Source organism: Cydia splendana, chromosome 5, assembly GCF_910591565.1.
Source record: "Cydia splendana chromosome 5, ilCydSple1.2, whole genome shotgun sequence".
In the NCBI taxonomy this organism is placed as follows: Eukaryota; Metazoa; Arthropoda; class Insecta; order Lepidoptera; family Tortricidae; genus Cydia; species Cydia splendana.
Genome location: NC_085964.1, coordinates 337,867 through 362,198, shown reverse-complemented (window position 1 = coordinate 362,198; position 24,332 = coordinate 337,867). Strand labels below are relative to the sequence as shown.

The window sequence follows — 24,332 nt, the reverse complement described above, 5'->3', positions numbered from 1 at the left end:
AGTAGGCAGCTGTGGCCGCATGCCGGCGGCGGCACGCAGCACCTCCTGCCAGTGTCGGTGGTGGCGCAGCTCCGAGGTGCTGGTCGTCATGTATACTCTCACCGTCAGTAGGCAGCTGTGGCCGCATGCCGGCGGCGGCACGCAGCACCTCCTGCCAGGGTCGGTGGTGGCGCAGCTCCGAGGTGCTGGTCGTCATGTATACTCTCACCGTCAGTAGGCAGCTGTGGCCGCATGCCGGCGGCGGCACGCAGCACCTCCTGCCAGTGTCGGTGGTGGCGCAGCTCCGGGGTGCTGGTCGTCATGTGTACTCTCACCGTCAGTAGGCAGCTGTGGCCGCATGCCGGCGGCGGCACGCAGCACCTCCTGCCAGTGTCGGTGGTGGCGCAGCTCCGGGGTGCTGGTCGTCATGTATACTCTCACCGTCAGTAGGCAGCTGTGGCCGCATGCCGGCGGCGGCACGCAGCACCTCCTGCCAGTGTCGGTGGTGGCGCAGCTCCGGGGTGCTGGTCGTCATGTATACTCTCACCGTCAGTAGGCAGCTGTGGCCGCATGCCGGCGGCGGCACGCAGCACCTCCTGCCAGTGTCGGTGGTGGCGCAGCTCCGGGGTGCTGGTCGTCATGTGTACTCTCACCGTCAGTAGGCAGCTGTGGCCGCATGCCGGCGGCGGCACGCAGCACCTCCTGCCAGTGTCGGTGGTGGCGCAGCTCCGGGGTGCTGGTCGTCATGTATACTCTCACCGTCAGTAGGCAGCTGTGGCCGCATGCCGGCGGCGGCACGCAGCACCTCCTGCCAGTGTCGGTGGTGGCGCAGCTCCGGGGTGCTGGTCGTCATGTATACTCTCACCGTCAGTAGGCAGCTGTGGCCGCATGCCGGCGGCGGCACGCAGCACCTCCTGCCAGTGTCGGTGGTGGCGCAGCTCCGGGGTGCTGGTCGTCATGTATACTCTCACCGTCAGTAGGCAGCTGTGGCCGCATGCCGGCGGCGGCACGCAGCACCTCCTGCCAGTGTCGGTGGTGGCGCAGCTCCGGGGTGCTGGTCGTCATGTATACTCTCACCGTCAGTAGGCAGCTGTGGCCGCATGCCGGCGGCGGCACGCAGCACCTCCTGCCAGTGTCGGTGGTGGCGCAGCTCCGGGGGAGCCTGCCCGTCCGCCGGCTTGTCCGCCGCCGGAGCTCCGGGTGTCGCGCCGGGCGCCGTGGCTAAACAAAAATACATTCTATAAGTTTTCAGCAGTTTGCTTCTTATGAATAAAGATGAAATAAAATAAAAATTACCACAAAAACAAAGAAAACAATGAACATGCTTTGCGCGTTCCATGGCTTTAAAATCAATAAATGTTGCATGAAGAACTCCTCCTTGTGCTGGAACTTCTGCAAGTCGGGGGTGGTGCAAGAGTAGACTAGTGACTCACCCTGTTTCCTAGCGGGGTAGGGGTGCAGGAGTGTACATGAGGGTGGAAGTCAGTCTGGGCCAGATTACTTACAGTGCTGCCTTCTAGCCGGGTACGGATGCAACGCCGACAGCACGCGGCGCGAGGAGTTGAACTGTTGCGTGAAGAACTCCTCCAGCTTGTACTGCATCTTCAGCAGGTCGGGGGTGGTGCTGCGGCTCATCAGGAGCTGCAGCTGCTGCCACGAGAGCGTGCCGTGCGTCAGGATGATCGCCGGCCTGGGGGACAGTAGGTATACGGATCAAATAGTTAATTTATCCATAAATGTCGATAAGAAGCTAAAATAGAAAATCTATCACATGGATAACAGTATTACATTATTTCACAGAACGATCAAGGAGTTTAATTTCCGCACCATTACGTACCTTGTGACAGTGACAATATGTGGTGGTGTGAGGTACCTGTGGGTGTGCGGCTTGTGCCTGGGCGGCTGCTTGGTGCGCCACAGCCACTCGTCGCGCAGCTGGCACTGCAGCGCCGACACGCGCGCCAGCAGCACCGACGTGCCCATGTACTCCAGGCGCAGCTCGAGCGCGGCCAGGCGGACCCCGCAAGTGTGGCCGGGGTTGCAACCGGGCTCTTCTTCTATGTGCACTGTTGGACAAAAAAATTTCGATTTAGCGAATGTTAACTGAGCCAAACGATTAAAGATAAAAACTGGCCAGGAGCATGTCGGCGGGCCATGATCAGTGTAGGGTTCCTTAGTTAGCCTTCCGTCACAATAGGCTAAACGAAAGCTATTACATAGTATAATAGTAGATTGTTAACCAAGGGATGAAATGGAATTCACCCGAGTTAAACACTCTACTTTTCATATCGAAAGCAAGGAAACAAAATGCATACTTATTGTAGCAGACCTATGGCCATGATTTTTTCCTTAGGACTAACTTGTAATCGGAGATTTTGCATGCCTGTACATAAATAATAACTCATACCGAAAAATATTAAGATTCCAATATTTATGAAAGACACATATTTTAGCAAACTGCAGTAATTTTAAAATAATTTTGTTCATTAAAGTATGTATATCAGCGCGTTTGCCTCTTACTTTTTAATTTTTTTACTTTTTCGTTCTAAAACTGCCCAATAGTCAACGGCATTACTCATAGATGAGCCAATGGAATATTTTAGAAAATTGAAATATTAAATAACAATTGGATGAGTATAACAAGCAATTTTATCTTATAGTTTACTTTATTGTTTGCTTTGTAGAACTTGCGATGCTCACTGTTCGCTCAATTTAGTTCGCAAGATTCTGGAGGCGACCTTAGGTGGGGTACCCTAAAAACATAAATTTTTGTAATTTTATTTTACCACTTTGTCGGCATAGATTTTAGATTTAGATTTAGATATTTATTCTCATAATATTCAATTACATTATAAATCATGCTAGACTAATCTACATGAATTTATATTATGATCGTCATTCAATATTTACATAATATTATTTAATAGATACAAATTAAAAAATGTCTTACAATAATTAATCTTATGTCAACAATTTATCCATTCATGTCAAAACAAAATACGGGAATAACTAAGTACGAGTATCTCTTAATGATCGTCATGTTTTAAATAAATACAAGGTACACATTACATTATACATAAATCAGTAACTGAAAACATGTCAAATTTATACGATTCAATTTACAATTTAAAATGTCAAGGTCATATACTCATTAACAGAATAAAGTGGATTATCCAATAAAAGGACTCTCAGTTGACGTTCAAATGTTTCGTCAGATGGTTCCGTACGTAATTCAGCGGGTAGACGCTCGTAGTATGTCGGGCCGATTACTCGCGGGTTTTTGCATGAAAGTGCCATGCGTCGTGGCACTGTTCTGAGTCTCCCCGTGGGTCTGTTTATTTTGCCGGTGACCTCAACACGTTTAAACAGTGGCAAGTTTTTTCTAACGAACATCAATACTTCGAATATGTATAGGGAGTAGTGCGTCAGTATTCGATTTTTTTAAATAGTTCCTTACAAGGGTGCCTGGGTTTAACTCCTGCCAGTAACCGTATCGCACGTTTCTGGAGTATTAATACGCGATTTGCATCCGTGGAATTGCCCCAAATAACCGTACCATATGACATCAAGGAGTGAAAATGCGAGAAATATACGGCCTTCAGTGACTTCCTAGATATCAGTGGTTGTAGTTATTTTTAAAGCAAAAATAGCACTACTCAACCTATTACATAGCCCGTCAACATGGCACTTCCAATGCAGATTCGAGTCAAGTGTAAAACCTAGAAATTTGGTCTCGTTACATATAGGCATAGGCCCGTCACCAATACACGGCGGCACTTCAGCGTTACGTCCTGAAAAAACCATAACATTTGATTTGGCCATATTTAAGAGCAGGCCGTTAGAGGAAAACCACGTTTGCAGTTGGTCACTTGCTTCGTGAATTTTTGCAGCAAACTGCGTGTGTGTTTTTGCATTGACGATTGTATCATCCGCAAATAGAATAGAATTGCCACTCGTAATTGCCGACGGGAGGTCATTAATAAATAATAAAAATAACGTGTTGCCAGTTGCCGACCCTTGAGGGATGCCTAAATTGACAAAATCAGTATCTGAAGACACTGTTTTGCCACTTATGGATATTTTGACCACCTGCTTACGGCTAGACAAGAATGATGCAAACAAACTTAGAGCGGAATCAGTAATGCCGTACATACTTAACTTATTTAGTAGCAATTTATGATTTATTACATCGAATGCTTTCGAAAGATCGCACAGTATGCCCGCCATTTTGTACCTATCATCTAGACCAGTCGTAATACAGTCTACCATCTTATGTGCCGCTATGGTGGTGGATCTTTTTTGCCTGTATGCGTACTGATGGTCAGTAAGTAGCTTATTTGATTCCAAGTGGGCCATTAGGGAAGATGATAGAATGGACTCCACCAGCTTTGAGATGGTAGGTACGATGGTTATGGGTCTATAGTTGTTGACATCACTCTTGTCTCCTTTCCCTTTATATACAGGGCATACTCTTGTACTTTTAAGAACACTTCATCGTCATTTAATAAAAATTCTAAAATGTCAGATAAAATAGGCCATATACTTAATATATATACTTAATATAATGTTTAAAGATATGTCATAGACGTCAACTGTAGTCCGGGTGTTTAACATAGACTTAATCGTCTTGTCCAGAAGTTCACGTGTTACGACAGGAAAAGCGAATGTCGGTATATCAGAGCCATCCAAGTGCCTACTGACGTACTGTTTGGATAATGACTCATCGCTGTTTATCACGTATTTCGAAGCTATATTTAAAAAGTACGAATTAAATGCATTAGGGATTTCTTCATGAGACATGTAAGCGGTCCCGTCAGGTTTGCTCAGAGCATATATATATCCATGCCAAAATGCATCTTTCTAGCTCTAACGACCACCGAGCAAAGCCGCAGACGGACAGACAGACGAACATGGCGAAACTATAAGGGTGGATAGTTGACTACGGAACCCTAAAAAGTGCACTGTCGCTTCAAGAAAACACATAGCGCCTGATTCCGATGTGCATTGCAGCCCGTGTACAGTCACCTGCAATAATATGTTACGCTTCGAAGGCCGCAAAAATATGTGACATGCTCTTATGGCTCTACAAATAAGACCGTGTCAGATATTTTTGCGGCCTTCGTTGTGTAACATATTATTGCAGGTGACTGTACAGACTGACCAGCGAGGAGCCGGCCAGGGCCACGCCCACCAGCATGTTGCGGTGGTCGGTGCTGCCGCTGCTGACCCTGCAGCCCGTGTACAGACTGACCGTATGTGTGTATGTCGGCCAGCGAGATGGCGCCGCCCACGATGCCGCCGCGCGCGTCCAGCGTGGAGCCGGCCAGGGCCACGCCCACCAGCATGTTGCGGTGGCCGGTGCTGCCGCTGCTGACCCTGCAGCCCGTGTACAGACTGACCGTATGTGTGTATGTCGGCCAGCGAGATGGCGCCGCCCACGATGCCGCCGCGCGCGTCCAGCGTGGAGCCGGCCAGGGCCACGCCCACCAGCATGTTGCGGTGGCCGGTGCTGCCGCTGCTGACCCTGCAGCCCGTGTACAGACTGACCGTATGTGTGTATGTCGGCCAGCGAGATGGCGCCGCCCACGATGCCGCCGCGCGCGTCCAGCGTGGAGCCGGCCAGGGCCACGCCCACCAGCATGTTGCGGTGGCCGGTGCTGCCGCTGCTGACCCTGCAGCCCGTGTACAGACTGACCGTATGTGTGTATGTCGGCCAGCGAGATGGCGCCGCCCACGATGCCGCCGCGCGCGTCCAGCGTGGAGCCGGCCAGGGCCACGCCCACCAGCATGTTGCGGTGGCCGGTGCTGCCGCTGCTGACCCTGCAGCCCGTGTACAGACTGACCGTATGTGTGTATGTCGGCCAGCGAGATGGCGCCGCCCACGATGCCGCCGCGCGCGTCCAGCGTGGAGCCGGCCAGGGCCACGCCCACCAGCATGTTGCGGTGGCCGGTGCTGCCAATGCTGAGCCGCCCCGTGCAGTTGAAGTCGCGGCTCTGCCAACTGTACACATAAAACAACTTGTACTCTTTCTTGTCGCGCTGTACAAGAAGAAAACTGGAAAATGATAAAAAATAATTCTACAAAAAAAGGATACCAAGACCAGAATTTCGACAAGATATATAATTTTGAAAACAAGCCATAAATACCTGACGTTGCCCATGACATTGCCCATGTTCATGTGCACGTTGAGCTTGTTGAAGTTGACCGCGAACAGCACTAGCGTCTCCCACGCGGCGTTGCCCGCCGTCGTCGCGCCGGTGTCTGCAACAATAAACCTTTTCTCAAAAATGGACGGCAAAGTCGACTTTGCCGTTTAAAAAATAGGTCGCGAAGCGCGTAGTTTATGGTCAGTCAAAAATTAAAAAGTTAAAAACATTGCAGTCTCGATTTTGGGACTGCAATGTTGCATACAAATTCCATTATTTGTCGAGTTCCAAACTTTTTAAAAGTTGAAATGGCCATATCAAATGAAGGCACAGGCCCATTAAACAGCCAAACAGATGATTAGTACCGCGACTATTTAGCTGTCTCAAATAGGTTGACGTATTTTCGGCAGAAAAATACACTTCTATTTTTTTATTCAAAAAATAAAAAGGCGGCAAAGCTAATTTTTTCAATTGTTTCTACTTTTTTCTGTGAAAATATATACGTAAGAACGTTGCTTTTGTAAAATATTCCTATTATATTTATATTTCTTGCACCATTTTTGAGAAAAGCACTATATATGACTCGGCTGGAAGGCTACTTGCTGGCTTCGGATTCAATTAAACGGACTCCCAAGGTCGTCCGTTTAAAACGAATCCTCAGCCTGCAAGTAGCTACTTCCGAGCCTCGACAATAATGTACTATTTCTCAAAAATGGACGGCAAAGTCGACTTTGCCGTTTAAAAAATAGGTCGCGAAGCGCATAGTTTATGGTCAGTCAAAAATTAAAAAGTTAAAAACATTGCAGTCTCGATTTTGGGACTGCAATGTTGCATACAAATTCCATTATTTGTCGAGTTCCAAACTTTTTAAAAGTTGAAATGGCCATATCAAATGAAGGCACAGGCCCATTAAACAGCCAAACAGATGATTAGTACCGCGACTATTTAGCTGTCTCAAATAGGTTGGCGTATTTTCGGCAGAAAAATACACTTCTATTTTTTTATTAAAAAAATAAAAAGGCGGCAAAGCTAATTTAATCAATTGTTTCTACTTTTTTCTGTGAAAATATATACGTAAGAACGTTGCTTTTGTAAAATATTTCTATGATATTTATATTTCTTGCACCATTTTTGAGAAAAGCACTATATATGACTCGGCTGGAAGACTACTTGCTGGCTTCGGATTCAATTAAACGGACTCCCAAGGTCGTCCGTTTAAAACGATAATCCTCAGCCTGCAAGTAGCTACTTCCGAGCCTCGACAATAATGTACTATTTCACAACGTCCTAAAGTGCACATTGTATCATCCACGTCATGCCCTTGTCTGAAAAAGCTCGTTACAGGCTTGTATCGTCCTAGAGCGCACACATTGAATAAAACAGTAGTATAACCTTTGGGTTTCTGTATGTCTAAAGTCTTCTTCTCTCTTTGTGGTAGAACAGGGGATATCGGTACGTTGTTGCTTGCCGGCCTGAAAACAGTTTAAAATACGTAAATATTTATTTAACTAGTGTTTTAAATTCAGCGAATGGAACTATTTAAATCAGGTACCTTGTTTAAACGCACAAATGTTGAATATTTTCGATAATCAAAAGAAATATGGCTTTATTGCTTCAATGTCATGTAACGCCGTTACCAAAGCATTTGTTTTAGTTTTATCTTCTACAATAAAAAAACTCAATAAAATCATCATCTTCCTCGCGTTGTCCCGGCATTTTGCCACGGCTCATGGGAACCCGGGGTCCGCTTGGCTTGAAAACCCAATAATTGTGAACATGTAACCTGGCCTCCACGTTGAGGTCTCCCAGGAACATCCTGCGCACGATGGTCCGCCGGTACCACGCCTTGGGGAAGGCGAGGATCTCCCCGAGCCGGCGCATGTCGTACTTGAACCACGCGGAGCCTACGTCCACGATGGCTGAAACAGAAATAAACATCAAATTTAAGATAATGGAGCAGAGCAAGGCCATTCTCCAGTCTAAACCAACAAAACCGTTTGCGTAGATGACGTCTAAAAATTTCGACGAACGACGAACGGAGCGACCTTTGATTCAATGTTGAGCAAAACTTTGTCTTAGTGACAAAAAGTAGTGACCACTGGGGTTTGTTTCAGACACGACTTCTTTCTAGGAGTGGAAAAATGTATTCCCGCCTGTGACGTACCTAATCGACTAGTGGTTTAAGAGCTAGACATGAATCTTACAAAAACGCTCACTTGAAAACCTCACAGTAGCCTTGGACTGATCCTGCTCCGTCTGGAAGTCCAACTTCCTCGACCGCGACAGGTGGAACTTGACAAACTCCACGTTGATGCTCAACGAGTCTTTCCGCTCAGTGTCTGACAACGGCGACCACTGCGGTTCCTTCAGGCTGGACTTCTTGCCGCCGTAGGGGTGGAAGATGTACACGGAGAAGTCGGCCAGGCAGCCCGTTACGCTGAGGCCGCCCATCGCCACTGCTGGCAGACCGGCCTCACTGGAAAAATCGCAAAATGTTATGTGAATGTAATAATAACTCCTCTACTCAAGTATTTCTGATGAAGAGCGATTGAGATCAAGTTTGAACGTGCTGTTAGTGGAGGAGGCCAGAGCAGACGGAGTCTTCATAAGTTGAACATGTGTAATTTTCTGTCTGTAGGTACTCACTCCACGGCGCGCTTGGAGCTGAACACGATCCTCAGCGAAGGCAGCTGCAGCAGACACTCGACCCTGGAGGCCGGGAGACAGGAGAAGCGGAAGGTGGAGGGCTGCATGTGGAACTGCACGATCACGTCGACGGGGAAGGACGCGTAGACATATTGTCCGTATGATGCACCCTCCGCCGACTGAGAGCGGTCGCCCGTCTCCGTTTCTGTAGACAAGGATTCTCGTTGTAGATTTCAGTTCACCTACTTCGTTTAGTTAGATCTTGCAAATACGCTTTATAAATTATGTAGCTCCAGTTATCTATGATTAAAAAGACAAAGGCACGTATTTATCTATTTCGTATATACTTAATATGTGCCCATAGGAAGACGGACACTGTGACTTGCATTTATCGACAACAATCGGCACAGGAGCGAACGTAATATTGTTGTCGGGCGAAGGTAATATCTTCGGCTGATCATAGTCGATAATTCTCCCGGTCAGTTACCCGGAGTGGGCGCCGCGAAGGACGCCTTCGTCGGTATCGGCTCGAGCGTCTGCTCCAGGAACTCCAGGATGTGCGGGCTGATGACGGTCTCCTCCGGGATGCTCTGCACCGTGATCCACGCGAACAGCGCCGCCTTCTTGATGCCCTTGCGCGGCGCGGGCGGGCCGGGGGGAGCCGCGGGGGGGGCCAGCGGGGACGCCGAGTCCTCGGGGATCGTCTTAGACTCGTAGTGGACCTGAGAATAAACGTGCCAATCGGAAACGGGAACTATTTCAATAGGAGCGCACATCTAGCGCGAGTCGATATTTCATAATTACACCTAGTTTAGCTGCCGATATTAAGTCGGAGGCGGCCCCGCACGCAGGAAGGTACCTGGAGGTGGAGGCCGGGCACTCGGAACACGGTGAGGTCGGGGGGCGGCGGGTGGCGGGGCGGCGGCTTGCCGCGCCGCGCGCCCGCGCCCGGCGAGCCCGGCGCCGAGCCCGCGCCCCCGCCCGCGCCCGCCCCGCCCGCGGCCGAGCGCGTCGAGCGCATGCGCGACCCGCCGCTGCAACCAAGTCCAGATTAAACACGAAACGGAATTAGAATTAAACGGAAATCCTCGTGCTTCAAACGAAACACGATTATCTTTCGCCAACTTCGACTAGATCGACCGGAGAATCGTTTTCGATTGAAGATTATTTTGGTCGATTTCGAGTGAGACCCCGGGAGCTTTAGGGCTCGTGTACCCGGTGCCGCCTTCGCGCCGACACCGCACCGCCCCCGCACGGGCTCGTGTACACGGTACCGCCTCCGCGCCGAAACCGTACCGACGCCGCACCTCCGCGCTATGTACACGAGACGCGTAAAGCCCGCCACCGCGCCGCCGCCGCGCCGCCGCATACATAGCGCGAAGGTGCGGCGGCGGCAGGCGGCGGTGCGGTGTCGGCGCGAAGGCGGCACCGTGTACTCGCGCCCTTATACTTCGTTTACTTAGACGGAAGGCACCGCGCGGGTGTTCCGAAATATCGACCTCCTCCGGAACGACCGATTCGATCGATCGATCGCACCCTGCGAGACTCTTCCCGGGGGCCACCGGTGTCTCGCGTGCGAGTTCATGCCCCGTTTAAAGGCCCATTTACATGGTGCGAGTTACTCGCACGTTTTGGGGCGAGAAATCGTATGACATTATCGTATGCAATAATTGTCAGGCGATTATCATATAAAAATGTTTACACTCATGAAAGAAATAAAAACTGTCATGCGATACTCGAACGGAGATTATCGCCAGACGAAATAGTTTACACGGGGAATTGCATTCTAGGGAGATATTTGCATACGATTTCTCGACTCGTCTAAACTGGTTCTCGTATGACATTTTTTTAACGTACGTGCGAGTACATGGCGATTTCGGGGTTGGCTCCACACTCCACAAGTCCACAGAAAAAGTTATTCAGTATGAACTACATAATTCACCCTTCAGAGTACCTATAGTCAAACATCAAAAAAGACACTGTATGAAAAGAAAAATATTGTTGTGCGTTTTGGCTATTAAGGGGCCGGTATATGACGTTATCGATTTAGACCTCACTTTGTAACCATAATTTGTTCAATAAATGTTTAATAATTGCATTAAATTACACATAAAATTTTTCACGAAGAAACCGTGTACCGACTCTTCATGCCATTATATTTTTAATTTGCTGTTATTCTCTACAAATCGACACTAAAAGTATCAAAAAATCAAAATATGGAGTTCCGTTTGAGACAGAAGCAAAACAATTTTGTCTTTGACAGTAATTGAATTATTGTGTGATTTTGAAAGCTAGATAATTCAGCTACCAATTTATTATCGATTTATATTTTTACTCACAAAGACAACACAGAAATTCAATCTCAAATGTAAACTTTCGAACAATTTCCATACATTGACGACATCACTCAAAATTCTTCTTCAAGTCAGATGCCCGCTGGGGCTACACCGGAGCACACGTGTACTTCCTCAAATAAAAATGACAGCTTGATTTGCTTGCTTTTGACAATTATATTGACATTAAATCATATACGCACACGAGAAAGCATACCAGTAGATAAATTGTATTTCAAAAAATAGGGTACATAAATATCAGCTCGCGTCTCATTTAAATTTGATTTGCTGTTATTTACGGGTCATAATGGTTGAAAACCGCAGTAGACTATCTTAAAACAATACGATTACAGTCAAATTTAAGTATTATATGTTCCTTCAAAACTCGCTTAAAATGAAAAAAGTTTAAAGACTCATCTTTACTGATTGGGATCAATTTTCATTATGCTGGTATTCATTTTGCGTCATTTTAAAAACGTATTTGACTTCTGTACGTCAATGAATTTTGATGACAATTGTAATTTTGTATTATATTATCTAGAACTTTTATCTTAAAATATTGCCTATTATTACCAGGAAGAGTCATGTAATTCGTATCAGTAATACCTGAAAGTCTTGTACCTAGATCTGTAATACCATGGATTGCGACGAATAAATGAATATGATTATGCCGTTCGTTCCGTCTATATGTATCTTCGAGCAACACGGAAGGGAGGCGGCATTCGCACTATTTCCCCTCTGCCGAGGTACAAGATTAGCGCGTCAATCTAATCTAGCGCGGGTAATAAAACTAGTTGCACTTGGATTTCTCACTAGACCGAGTCCAGACGCGCGCGTGAACACTGCTGCACAAAAATGCCTGTTTGCTCGGTTTTTTGTTATAAAAAGAGGTCGGGGACATCAAATTTACAAAAAGAAAGTGTTACATTTCACATGTAATATTTTTTTTTACATATCATACGTTTAATTACATTCAAACACAATTATTATATTTTAGTCTCATGTAATTGTTGGATTTATCGATTTTGCTCGCTCAGTACAAATTGCGGATCGGTCGAGCGACAAATCCGACTTCTCATCTCTCAGAATACAATAACATACTTCAACGAAAATGTGTTAGTGTGCGTGTTGTGACACTTGTCACTCGTCCGCACACAAAAAGAGATCGAGGTTTGCAAGATTTGTCTTTGACGTGTGTCATTTTCTATGTATTTGTGTCGTCATTACAGATTGGATTTTGTATGTAAGTGTGTGAGAAGTGCGACTGTGTGCACCTTTCCCCCCGCGAAAAATGGCAGAAAGATTTGTACGGTGAGATATCGCTTGGGCCCCTCCCTTCCGATGTGTCGGAAGCCGGTGTTGCTCGAAGATATGTATAATGCATGTACGTGCTGTTCTCTGAAAACCTTCAAGAAAAAATAACGGCTAGACCAGCACTAAGTACTAGCGAGTATTTGCGGCTTTGCAGACCGAGATGAAGCTTACAGGCCAATAGCGCTGTGGTTATTGTTATGTATACCTATGTATTATAAATTTACTATAAAAAGCAGTGTTTTATTTCGATTAGGTCTACATTTTGTGCATATTGCATATCTGAAGTATTTTCGTACTAAACTTGAAACTTTCGTTGAAACTAAATAAAATAATTATTCCAAATGTACAGCCACCTGCAATTTATGTTACACAACGAAGGCCGCAAAAATATCTGACACGATCTTATTTGTAGAACCATAAGAGCATGTCACATATTTTTGCAGCCTTCGAAGAGTAGGTACCGTCATTATCACCAACTTTGCCCGCTTTTTTTATTTAAAACACGAATATCTCAAAAAAAAATCACATATGACTTTTTTTTTGCTCAGCACGTCCATTGTGATCAAACGCATCAGTTAATTTGAAGAAAAAATTTTTTTATCGTGTTTTTACCCATTTTTTGCGTTTTAGAGGGCGGGCAAAGATATCCGGGGTTTTCGCCAATATTGCCCACGACAATTTGGTATTCAAATACAGCTCGTATGATGATGATGTCTAAGGATCACTTAAAGGTTTTGGGCAATCCAACCATTCCCTGTTAATAACTTAGCGATAAGTGTAAAAACTTTTAAATAAATTTGCTGGGCAATGTTGCCTACCCGTTTTTGCTCATTTCCAAATAAGGCTCGCCTAAGCAAGTAAGCATTTTACAAAGGCTAGGGTTGTCACTTTTGAGAAAATCTGTTACAATAGTTTAATGGCCAAAAATATGATTTTTGCTGTGTTTTTCATTCGTTAACGGGACATAACATCTAAATAAAGGATAATAAGACAAATTAAATACAGTATATATTTATAAACTTATTTTAGTGTACTTTTACTCTCAAAGGAGACTAGTGGTCAATACTAAACTAAAAGTCCAATTTTAAAAAAACATGATGGGTCACTGACCTGTCCCAGTAAAGTGAGGTAGTGTGCGTGAAGTGCGCTTGTGTGTGAAATGGGGTAAGTACATTGACAGAATCTGAAATTTTACCCACCTCTACCGTCGCCTTAATAAAACATTTTAAATGTCCGAAAAAACGTATAAAATTGGGACTCCAACAAACATAAAGTCGAAAATCTCGAAATACGATTCTTGCATTAAAATTTTGTTTACATGGAGACATCCAATCACCAAAGGCGAGGCGATTATCGCTCCTTCCAGTACGATATCGTATGAGTAGTTTACATGATACTATATTTTTTCTCGTGCTACGATAATCGTGCGTTCGAGGCGAGAAACTCGCACCATGTAAATGGGCCTTAAATGAGTCTTCGGGTTAGGATCATGACGGCGATAGACTCGACCCTCGACCGAATGTTTTTTTTGACTAAATAAATATTATCTCGTCTCGTTCTCTTCGTCTAATTCTCAAATAAGTCAAAGTATCAGTTGATCGTGCTCACATCTTAAGATCGTCATCCTTGGAGGGCTCCTTGGTGTGCAGCACGCACTTCCCGCTGTTGATGTGCACCTTCACGTCCAGCTCGAAGTCGATGTTGGGCTCCGCCGTCTTCGCCTTGCCGCCCTTCCCATCCGAACCCGCGGCGTCTGACGTCGGCGCTCTAACAAAAAAAAACTTAAGTGAAAACGTGTGCAAACGCAACACGCGGAGGGGAAGGGGCGATTTAAAAAAAGTGAATACGCGGCACCCGGAATCGAAACTTTGCAGCGTCACCTGTCCTTAATTTATGTCCTCATTTAGTGTCGCCACGAGTGAGAAGCGGAACTGATTAAGGCTAACCCCTCTCTGCGCCGCAGCTGCACGGGGTCTCTCTGCTGGGCGTCGTGCGGCGGCGGCCAGTGGTCGGGCTGCGCGGGCAGCGAGCTCTGGCGCTGCACGGGCGGCGGCTGGAACGTCACGGAGCGCGCGCCGCTCGAGCAGTGGCCGCGGAGCGACGCCGAGCGCGACGGACCTGATCAATTAACTGTGTTTTATGATAATGCTCGGATCACAAAAAGATTCACGTCGAGATATAACACTTTAATTAAATATATTCACGTCGAGATCACAAAGCCGAGGAACCGGTGTCGGAATCCTTATAACGGGACCTAATAAGCCTTCATATTTATGAGCGTAACAAATCAATGGATAATGGATAAATTCCACGAAGCCAATTTCTAAAAATATTTAGGCTAGAAGAAGGCGAAACTTGAGTCTGCATGTGTTATGATGACACGTTTATTTAAAAATATAATTTCCTAAACTACGACATACCCGTGAGAGGTTCGCTCTCCATGGAGCTCCAGGAGCCCCCCTCTATGATGTCGGCCAACCGGTTGTCTTCGTCGCCCAGCAGGAGAGTCTCCCCGGAGTCACCGACATTTCCCGTCATCAGATTCGGTTCATCCATCCTGGAAAATGAACAAGGCGTCAGCCCTGACTGTCCAGGTATAATTCCCGGTTGATACTATTGTCACCATGTCCAGATCGCACGATTGCATCCTGGAGAAATCAAGGAAACTCTTCTAATATTTAGACATCAAGGTATTTTTAAATTTAACTCGTAATCTGCTCTCGGAAACGGAAGATTAGCGTAGTGGAACTGCCGGTGAAGACCGTCAAATAATGACATTCCTGATATCAGTTATGTTTTGTAAAGGCGTCGAAGAGTACGTACTCCAGGAAGTCCATGGGCGGCTCCGGGGCGACGAAGGAGCGCGAGCGGTTGGAGCCGAGCCCGAGCTTGCCCTTGGTGATGGTGCTCGCGCGCACGCTCTGTCGCCGGAGCTTCTGGATCATGTCTCTGCGAACAACATTACTTTAGTTCTTAAACCGATGATACAAGTTGCAAACAACTTGGGGCAACGTTTCACAATGTGGGAACATAAGAAACTGCGCTTGAAATGCGTTGTGTGCTTTTTGACCTTTGAAAATGCTTGCTTCCTGAAAAGCCCCACGTCATAACGCACTATGGAGAGTACTTAACTATGGAGAGGACACAGCATCATTCAGTAAAACTACCAAATTTATAAAAAATGCTATTCACATCTTCGATGTCCTTGGGAGTTCTTACCGAGATCGTTTATCTCTTACTCGATGGTGCTGTGGCTGGCCCCAGGGTACTCATCGGGCCTGCTGTTCCCCTGAAGACCTTACCGTCTGAAGTCCTTGAAGACCAGAGCCTCGAGGTAGTGCAGCCTCTTCATCTCGTACTCGATGGTGCTGTCTGGCCAAGGTCCTCAGATCTCGGCCTGCTGTTCTCCTGATGACCTTACCGTCTGAAGTCCTTGAAGACCAGCGCCTCGAGGTCGTGCAGCCTCTTCATCTCGTACTCGATGGTGCTGTGGGTGGCCCAAGGTCCTCAGATCTCGGCCTGCTCTTCTCCTGATGACCTTACCGTCTGAAGTCCTTGAAGACCAGCGCCTCGAGGTCGTGCAGCCTCTTCATCTCGTACTCGATGGTGCTGTGGCTGGCGCCCAGGGTCCGGAGATCGTTGATGATCTTGGCCTGCTCGTTCATCTCCTTCTCGATGAGCTTGGAGCGCTTCTTGGCGTCGATGGTGTTGTCGAACACGAAGGCCGGGAGGTGATCGGTGTATTTCCGCCGGAGGATTATGCTCTCCTGTACGTAATATTTTAGTGATATTTGTTTCATTCAAATTTTAATATGTCGGAAAAATAATTGAAAAATTATTTTCTCAAATCCATTTTTATAAAGAAATAAGCAATCGTATCGCTTTTGTTTTGCATACCTGTGAATCTTTGCTATTGTCTGCCTCGTCGTCCAAATCGCTTTCATAGTCCATTTTGAGAGGATCTTCTTCTTCAAAACCTGACAACAACAACAACAACAATCAGTACAGTAGGGTCAGTATGTATGTACTAAAACCCAACAATAGTTTATTAGGCCGAGATAGTTACAAGCGTCTTTTTATTGGAATGGTACGCAATCCTTCCTCATTATATTGATGTAAATGTTTTATTCTATTTGAAATACTTTTTCTTGCATTTGTGACAACGGATTAAAAATAAAATGATTTGCGCTCAAAATCGTTTATAATTACGAAATGTTTTCTTCTTGTTTACATAGTGAGTTTCGATGACTTTCAACGTCTGTTTTCAGAGTCTTCGTTTCGCTGAAAATCCGCAAGATGGTGAAAACCAAATAAAATATAGTTAGGGTATAACAACAGTAGTAGAATCAAGGAAGGTACCTGTAAGCATGGTGAGCGTGTGACCCAGAGCGGAAAGCTGTTTCCCGACGTTCACGTCGAGGTGGATGTCCACGCCCTCCATCTGCCAGGAAACGTTTAGGAACCATTTCGCGTTCTCTGCAAACAAACAACTTATAATTCAATAATGATCACCTTGCCGGCTTCCGCGGACCCACACATTTAGGTGTGAGTGTTAAAATCATTGTTGGTGCTCCAATAAGCGCTCTTGTTAAAAACCGGGCAAGTGCGAGTCGGACTCGCGCACGAAGGGTTCCGTACCATAATGCAAAAAACGGCAAAAAAAAAACGGTCACCCATCCAAGTACTGACCCCGCCCGACGTTGCTTAACTTCGGGTCAAAAATCACTTTTGTTGTATGGGAGCCCCACTTAAATCTTTATTTTATTCTGTTTTTAGTATTTGTTGTTATAGCGGCAACAGAAATACATCATCTGTGAAAATTTCAACTGTCTAGCTATCACGGTTCGTGAGATACAGCCTGGTGACAGACGGACGGACGGACGGACGGACGGACGGACAGCGGAGTCTTAGTAATAGGGTCCCGTTTTACCCTTTGGGTACGGAACCCTAAAAATTACTAGCATTTTGAAATCTGAATTGGTCATCATTTTCGGAATTTATTTGAAATGTATTTATTGAAGAGGAGACTGTGCTTTGCGCCGTAACGCGCGCAAGGACGTGGGGCCAGATGGAGCGACCCTGCGATTATTGGGAGCTTGTTTATTTATTCAATGTAATGAATTACTAGCCGTTGTGTTTGGAGGCGGTGGTTCGGCGGCACACTACGTCCCCTCCGAGACGCAGCACACGTTGATGGCGCTCTGGTCCTGCAGGCTGGACACAGGGACATACAGTACATGTATACTGACCGTTGTGTTTGGAGGCGGTGGTTCGGCGGCACACTTTATACGCCCCTCCGATACGCAGCACACGTTGATGGCGCTCTGGTCCTGCAGGCTGGACACAGGGACATACAGTACATGTACTGACCGTTGTGTTTGGAGGCGGTGGTGCGGCTGCACACTTCGTACGCCCCTCCGAGACGCAGCACACGTTGATGGCTCTCTGGTCTTGCAGGCTGGACACAGGGACATACAGTACATGTACTGACCGTTGTGTTTGGAGGCGGTGGTTCGGCGGCACACTTTATACGCCCCTCCGAGACGCAGCACACGTTGATGGCGCTCTGGTCCTGCAGGCTGGACACAGGGACATACAGTACATGTACTGACCGTTGGTGTTTGGAGGCGGTGGTTCGGCGGCACACTTTATACGCCCCTCCGAGACGCAGCACACGTTGATGGCGCTCTGGTCCTGCAGGCTGGACACAGGGACATACAGTACATGTACTGACCGTTGGTGTTTGGAGGCGGTGGTGCGGCTGCACACTTCATATGTCCCTTCAGACACGCAGCACACGTCGATGGCGCTCTGGTCCTGCAGGCTGGACACAGGGACATACAGTACATGTATACTGACCGTTGTGTTTGGAGGCGGTGGTTCGGCGGCACACTTTATACGCCCCTCCGAGACGCAGCACACGTTGATGGCGCTCTGGTCCTGCAGGCTGGACACAGGGACATACAGTACATGTACTGACCGTTGTGTTTGGAGGCGGTGGTGCGGCTGCACACTTCGTACGCCCCTCCGAGACGCAGCACACGTTGATGGCTCTCTGGTCTTGCAGGCTGGACACAGGGACATACAGTACATGTACTGACCGTTGTGTTTGGAGGCGGTGGTTCGGCGGCACACTTTATACGCCCCTCCGAGACGCAGCACACGTTGATGGCGCTCTGGTCCTGCAGGCTGGACACAGGGACATACAGTACATGTACTGACCGTTGGTGTTTGGAGGCGGTGGTTCGGCGGCACACTTTATACGCCCCTCCGAGACGCAGCACACGTTGATGGCGCTCTGGTCCTGCAGGCTGGACACAGGGACATACAGTACATGTACTGACCGTTGGTGTTTGGAGGCGGTGGTGCGGCTGCACACTTCATATGTCCCTTCAGACACGCAGCACACGTCGATGGCGCTCTGGTCCTGCAGGCTGGACACAGGGACATACAGTACATGTACTGACCGTTGTGTTTGGAGGCGGTGGTTCGGCTGCACACTTCATATGTCCCTTCAGACACGCAGCACACGTTGATGGCGCTCTGGTCGGGGTCGGGCTTCCAGTCGTCGAGGGACGTCTCGAAGTCGTCCGCGAAGCGCAGGCAGAGGCCTACGAAGCGGCCCTGTGTAAAATAACTTATTATATACATTCCAATATTTTAAGTAGACGACACTTAATTAACGTAAACTTACATCTATTTATTTGCGTTTCGAAATGAAGTTATAATCCGATACAGGATTATCTAGTCCCGTTTACTGTAGCTTGCACATTTTACATCGAAAACGTCACTTTCTGACCCAAAATACGTTGAAATATAACCTTCTAACCAACAGGACCCATTGTGTTACAATCTTTACTCTGTGTGTATCGTGTGATTTTTAGCCCTTGTTAGTGTGACTGTGTGTTTTATGAAGTAAATTTCTGCTGTAGGTATGCATTACCTTGCTGACGAGCGACCCCGACGAACACGCAGAGATGCTGGTACTCTCGAGCGTGACCACCACCGCGCCGCGGGACTCACACTCGTACACTCCGCGGCCCCACGTTGCCTTCAACATACAAACATTATACTAACTACTATATCGAATCAATAAGAGTACATAGCTAGAAAAAGTATTTTTGTGCCCAAACTGGAGCCTAATTTGTATATAAATAAACCTACCGCCGGTCTATTCTTTCAAGAAAAAAATCAGAAGATTAAGGACCGGTTGCATCACCCACAGTTTACTGATCATCTGATCAACGTCACTCCACTGCGAACTATGAAACTCTCCATACAATAAAATTTAGCGAACACGTAACGGTGACGGACGGTTCGGTGCGACCGACACTAACGATCTGCAAACCTATATCCCGCATTAAAAAATCCAATTTATTTATACCGTAAAGGTAGGTATCTCTAATATTCGTAACAATAACGTACCACAGGTGGTTGGTTGAGCGGTATGCATATCCCGATGTCGTCGACGTTGAGCTGCAGGAACAGGGTGCTGACGTGCGGCGTCGTTATTTGGGATGTCAGTTGGACCTGGGAAAAAGGAAGCGAATATATTTGTTGAAATATTGACCTATCCTAACAGTAATTAACCAACGTATAAAATGTTAGCCCATCTATTTTCTACTTCACTTCGCAAAGACATGTTGATCCGTCGTGAGTACGTCATACGTGTTAATTCATAGTTCAACCACACTAGAATTCCCCGATATACTGTCACAAAGATGATACTAGACTTACCTTCTCGAAGACCTGTTGAGTCGCAGTAAGCACCTCCTTGTTGAGGTTGAGTCGTTTCTCGTTCCAGTACTCATAGGCATTCTTGTAGTTGAGCCACACGAGGATGGCTCGGTCCACGGCCACGGGCTGGATGTATATGAGCGGCCGCTTCAGCGTGATCAGCACCACCTCCTTGTCCTCGCCGCTCACCATCTCCTCTTGGAATGCGTTGCGCATGGCTAAACACACAAACATATTTATATTTTTAGAACTTACGTTTTCATGGTGTGGATTTTTTAGTGAATTTTTAAAGTGACCATAATTTTTAAAGAACATGAGTTGGATTTTTTTTTGTATTTTTATGATAACTGTTATGACTTGGTCTATCATCCGTATACGGCTTGACGTCGATTTCTGGGACACCCTGTATATGATAACAGACTTCCAAGTTTGATCACTAAAAATAATTTTATATTCCGGTGCTTGTAATATATCGGAGCGGCCAAGGTGTTCATAATATCTGAACACGCGCCCTAACGCCTTGACAATAGAGGCGTGTTCAGATATTTGTGAGCGCCTTGGCCGTTCTGATATATCTGATGGCGACTGTACACAAAGTAAATAAATAAACGAGGTTTCTGGAAGTAAGTTGGAACTAAATAACTATAATAAATATGTAAACCTTGACGGTCTTGAGATGCCTCGGCAAATTCTGAAAATTCAAAAACTAAGGCTTTATTTTGTCTTTTTTTTTTTTCAAGATTTGTGCCAGTAAACAAGTGCTCATTATGACCGGACTGGTGCAGACGGACTGCAACCCGACTGCAACTTTTATGGGAACTGCACGACGTTGCAGTCGGCGAGCAGTTCACATACTAATTGCAGTCAGGTTGCAGTCCGTCTGAATCGGCCCTTAAGCAGTTTAGTTTCAGTGCCAGTTGTATTTCAAGTGCCAAGTTTTCAGATCTCCTGTTTTACAACAGCAACATGTAATATTGTCGACAAATCAATTTTAACCACTTAAAACAATACTTGTCACCGATCCTTAATATGTGTATTAAGTTCATAATTCAGCCTCTGCTAACACATATTATGAGAATGACTTTTCCCATCTGTCTCCGCCTAGGTCAAGTGGGAGTGGGGTGGACACGATACGAAATGCACTAATAATTGTGTATTTTGCGGTTTCGGTGAAAGTGTCATTTAATAGCTGATTTGACCATGAACTATAACTAGATATAGGTAAATACATTTTTGTGTGTTTTTCTGCCGATATTGAATATGTTGGAACGTACCTATTCTGGTGTTGAAGAAGGCGTATTGCTGGAACTCCGGCTCGGCCTCTTCGAACATGGCGTTGCGGATCAGCTGCCCTAAACTCAAGTTCAGATCCACCTGGGAAGTAAATTACTGAGAATTAGTATTACTTATCTTATAGAGTCAACCATATTTTGGCATAAATCGATTTCTTCTTTTTTATTATATAGGAGGCACACAAGGTGACGAATCGACTGATGGCAAGCAATTACCGTCGCCCATCGACAATGGACACCTGACGTGCAGTTGAGTGTCCAGGGTAGTACGGACTTGATCTGCCCACCTCGTTGGGCTACGGCCTCTAGGCCAGTTTCTAGTCGCACCGCCGAGTTGCTCGGGGTCGTCGCTGTCAGCTGGACACGCTGTTGACAGGACATTAGTACCTGAGCGCGGGCGAACAGCCTCAGTGAATGTGGTTCAGCCGGCTGCACGTTCTGGACGCGGTTGGACAGCTCGAACTCCACCGCCCCGGTTTCTAGTCGCACCGCCGAGTTGCTCGGGGTCGTCGCTGTCAGTTGGACACGCTGTTGACAGGACATTAGTACCTGAGCGCGGGCGAACAGCCTCAGTGAATGTGGTTCAGCCGGCTGCACGTTCTGGACGCGGTTGGACAGCTCGAACTCCACCGCCCCGGTTTCTAGTCGCACCGCCGAGTTGCTCGGGGTCGTCGCTGTCAGCTGGATACGCTGTCGTTAAAATAATTCTAAAGTGAACTTCTCATTCCAGCACCTCCACCATGTCTAAGATATATACTAATGAGGTCCTGCGAACATTATGTTTTTTAGATATTTAGATATATTCAATATTTCATTTTTAATATTTTCGTATGAAATCTCTACTCTTCGAACTCATGTACAGTCATATTAAACTCAACAATCAACTTAATATCGCATACCTTGATCCTAATAAGCAAAGAGAAGAGTATCCTGTTGAGTGCTGAAGTAGAAGCTTCCTCCTCGTTCCACAGCGGCACGGGCTTCTCACCGCCGTACACTTTCTGGACCACTTCGTTTACTTCCTGTAACATTACATACAGTTATCTTCCCCATGTACAACAAAACCAGTTTATTATTGATATCGTAACACACTCACTCTTTCTCGTTGGTTCTAGCACTTTCCTGGTTGCGTCTTAAAGCAGCCCAGGGTTGGCTTATTAGTTATTAACAACCAAATGTAATCCCAATAATTGGCACTAAGCAGGTTTCTACAAATGGGACTACCATCTTCGTCCAAACCTAAAGGGAAATTAGGCCTTATTGAGTTGAGATAAGTTCGATTTCCTCCCGATTATTCTCTACATCGAAAACCTGCAGGGGAACAAAATGCAGGCTATTATAGCAAATGCGCATTAGTTTTAAAAGCACAGACGGACAGCTTTGCCGCTATTTTGCGCAAAAGAGTGGCATCCTTAGTGAAGAGGTTGCGGGGCAGCCCAAACGGCATACTAAACACTATTGCAGATCGATGGCAGGGGCGCTTCCAGGAGCACTGGAACCGTTTGCATTGCTCACTAGGTTATGTTTGATTGTTTTTTTTTCGGCCTGTGATATGTGTGTATTAATTGTACTAACGCTAGCTCTAAGTTATTTTTTTGTTACTAGCAACTATGGACATTTATGTTTCCGAAATAAATTATATACGGAGTGCAAAAACTCACGACATCGACATTCAATTTGGATTTTGGAAGCCGCATATCTTACCGTTATGCTCTTGATAACATAAGTACTAGGTATACCTACTAGTAAAAAACATGTTACTTACTTTCATGAAAACCTTTTGCACAAAGACCAGATGGTTGAGCAGGTCGGTGGACAGCGTGTGCTCGAAGAGGCCGATGTCGGCCGTCGCGTACAGGTAGCGCCCGGCGCGCAGCACCACGCCGGGCGCGTCCGGCGCCTCGGGCGCCTCCTGGACAGGGACGACCATTCCATCACTGGGGCATTATTGCAGATCAAGCTACAGGATATAGTGGAACACTGACATCACGGTACATACAAGTCGTATAAGACTAGCCTTGGATCCATAACAGACTTGCCTAGTAGGGAATAAAATAAAAATGATTCATACCTGTCCATTGGGTGCATCTTCTAAAACGCGGGCAGCCACGTGAGCGGCGGGGAGCGCCACGATGGCTGACGACGGGATGTTCGCTTCCGATACCTGACAACACACGCATCTCTAGTTTTAAAGATGGGACGGAGACCGGAGATAAGAAATGATGTCATTGCAGATACATGGTCAATGATCATTTATGAACTAACAACGGCCGATTGCACATGGCGTGATCACCACCTCTGCCCTGACTGAGCTGGAACAATATGGTGCGCTCGAGAAAAGACTCTCTTCCGTCTCCATCACTGTGTTAGAAAAGATGGGTCCCTCTTATGGGATGGGATTGTGGTGAACTAGCCTAGCGAGATAATAGAAACAAGCTAGTTCCACATTAATTATATATTGTCAAATAACGGCACACAAGAGTCACAAACACAAAGGAAAGAAGTAAGAGTACAAAGCACAGCACAGTATAGTAGAAGAGAAAGTCAAGAGTAAGCACAGAAGATAGAAAAAGCACATAAAGAAAGTATACATCAAAAGCAAAAGCTATAAGCGTATTCGGCGCGCACGCAAACCGAATATAAAGCAAAAGCGAGTCGGCGCGTAAGCAATAACCGTTAGCTCGGGCGGCGCGAGCGCATGCGTCCGGCCTCGAGAGTGGTAATTTGCCGACTCACTGGGATTTCCGAGCGCGCACGAATGCGCACTCGGGCCGCCGATCTACGGCGAAGCGAACCGACCGATAAGGCAAGTACTCGTACGCTGCGCCCGCGTCGCGCGGAGCCGCGATTGAATTTGAATACTAGTACGCTAGTACATTATTGT

The 24,332-nt window shown here is 46.6% G+C and overlaps 1 protein-coding gene across 1 annotated transcript in view; it reads right to left on the bottom strand.

Annotated features, from left to right (window-relative positions):
- LOC134790463 (bridge-like lipid transfer protein family member 1) overlaps nt 1-24,332 on the bottom strand; it is a 125,065-nt gene that overhangs the window by 33,829 nt on the left and 66,904 nt on the right. Inside the window, exons 25-51 of the mRNA XM_063761272.1 lie at nt 23,520-23,612; nt 23,214-23,360; nt 22,348-22,470; nt 21,836-22,138; nt 21,431-21,530; nt 20,157-20,374; nt 19,845-19,949; nt 19,363-19,470; nt 18,887-19,043; nt 16,779-16,895; nt 16,317-16,396; nt 15,963-16,186; nt 15,243-15,368; nt 14,840-14,976; nt 14,366-14,537; nt 14,028-14,186; nt 9,632-9,806; nt 9,260-9,494; nt 8,773-8,977; nt 8,343-8,602; nt 7,910-8,045; nt 7,519-7,598; nt 6,127-6,241; nt 5,823-5,980; nt 1,853-2,045; nt 1,485-1,669; nt 1,057-1,200 (exon numbers count right to left, since the gene is read on the bottom strand). Of these exons, the coding sequence (XP_063617342.1) occupies nt 1,057-1,200; nt 1,485-1,669; nt 1,853-2,045; nt 5,823-5,980; nt 6,127-6,241; nt 7,519-7,598; nt 7,910-8,045; nt 8,343-8,602; nt 8,773-8,977; nt 9,260-9,494; nt 9,632-9,806; nt 14,028-14,186; nt 14,366-14,537; nt 14,840-14,976; nt 15,243-15,368; nt 15,963-16,186; nt 16,317-16,396; nt 16,779-16,895; nt 18,887-19,043; nt 19,363-19,470; nt 19,845-19,949; nt 20,157-20,374; nt 21,431-21,530; nt 21,836-22,138; nt 22,348-22,470; nt 23,214-23,360; nt 23,520-23,612 (4,255 nt within the window). The remainder of the gene's footprint in view (nt 1-1,056; nt 1,201-1,484; nt 1,670-1,852; nt 2,046-5,822; nt 5,981-6,126; nt 6,242-7,518; nt 7,599-7,909; nt 8,046-8,342; nt 8,603-8,772; nt 8,978-9,259; nt 9,495-9,631; nt 9,807-14,027; nt 14,187-14,365; nt 14,538-14,839; nt 14,977-15,242; nt 15,369-15,962; nt 16,187-16,316; nt 16,397-16,778; nt 16,896-18,886; nt 19,044-19,362; nt 19,471-19,844; nt 19,950-20,156; nt 20,375-21,430; nt 21,531-21,835; nt 22,139-22,347; nt 22,471-23,213; nt 23,361-23,519; nt 23,613-24,332) is intronic.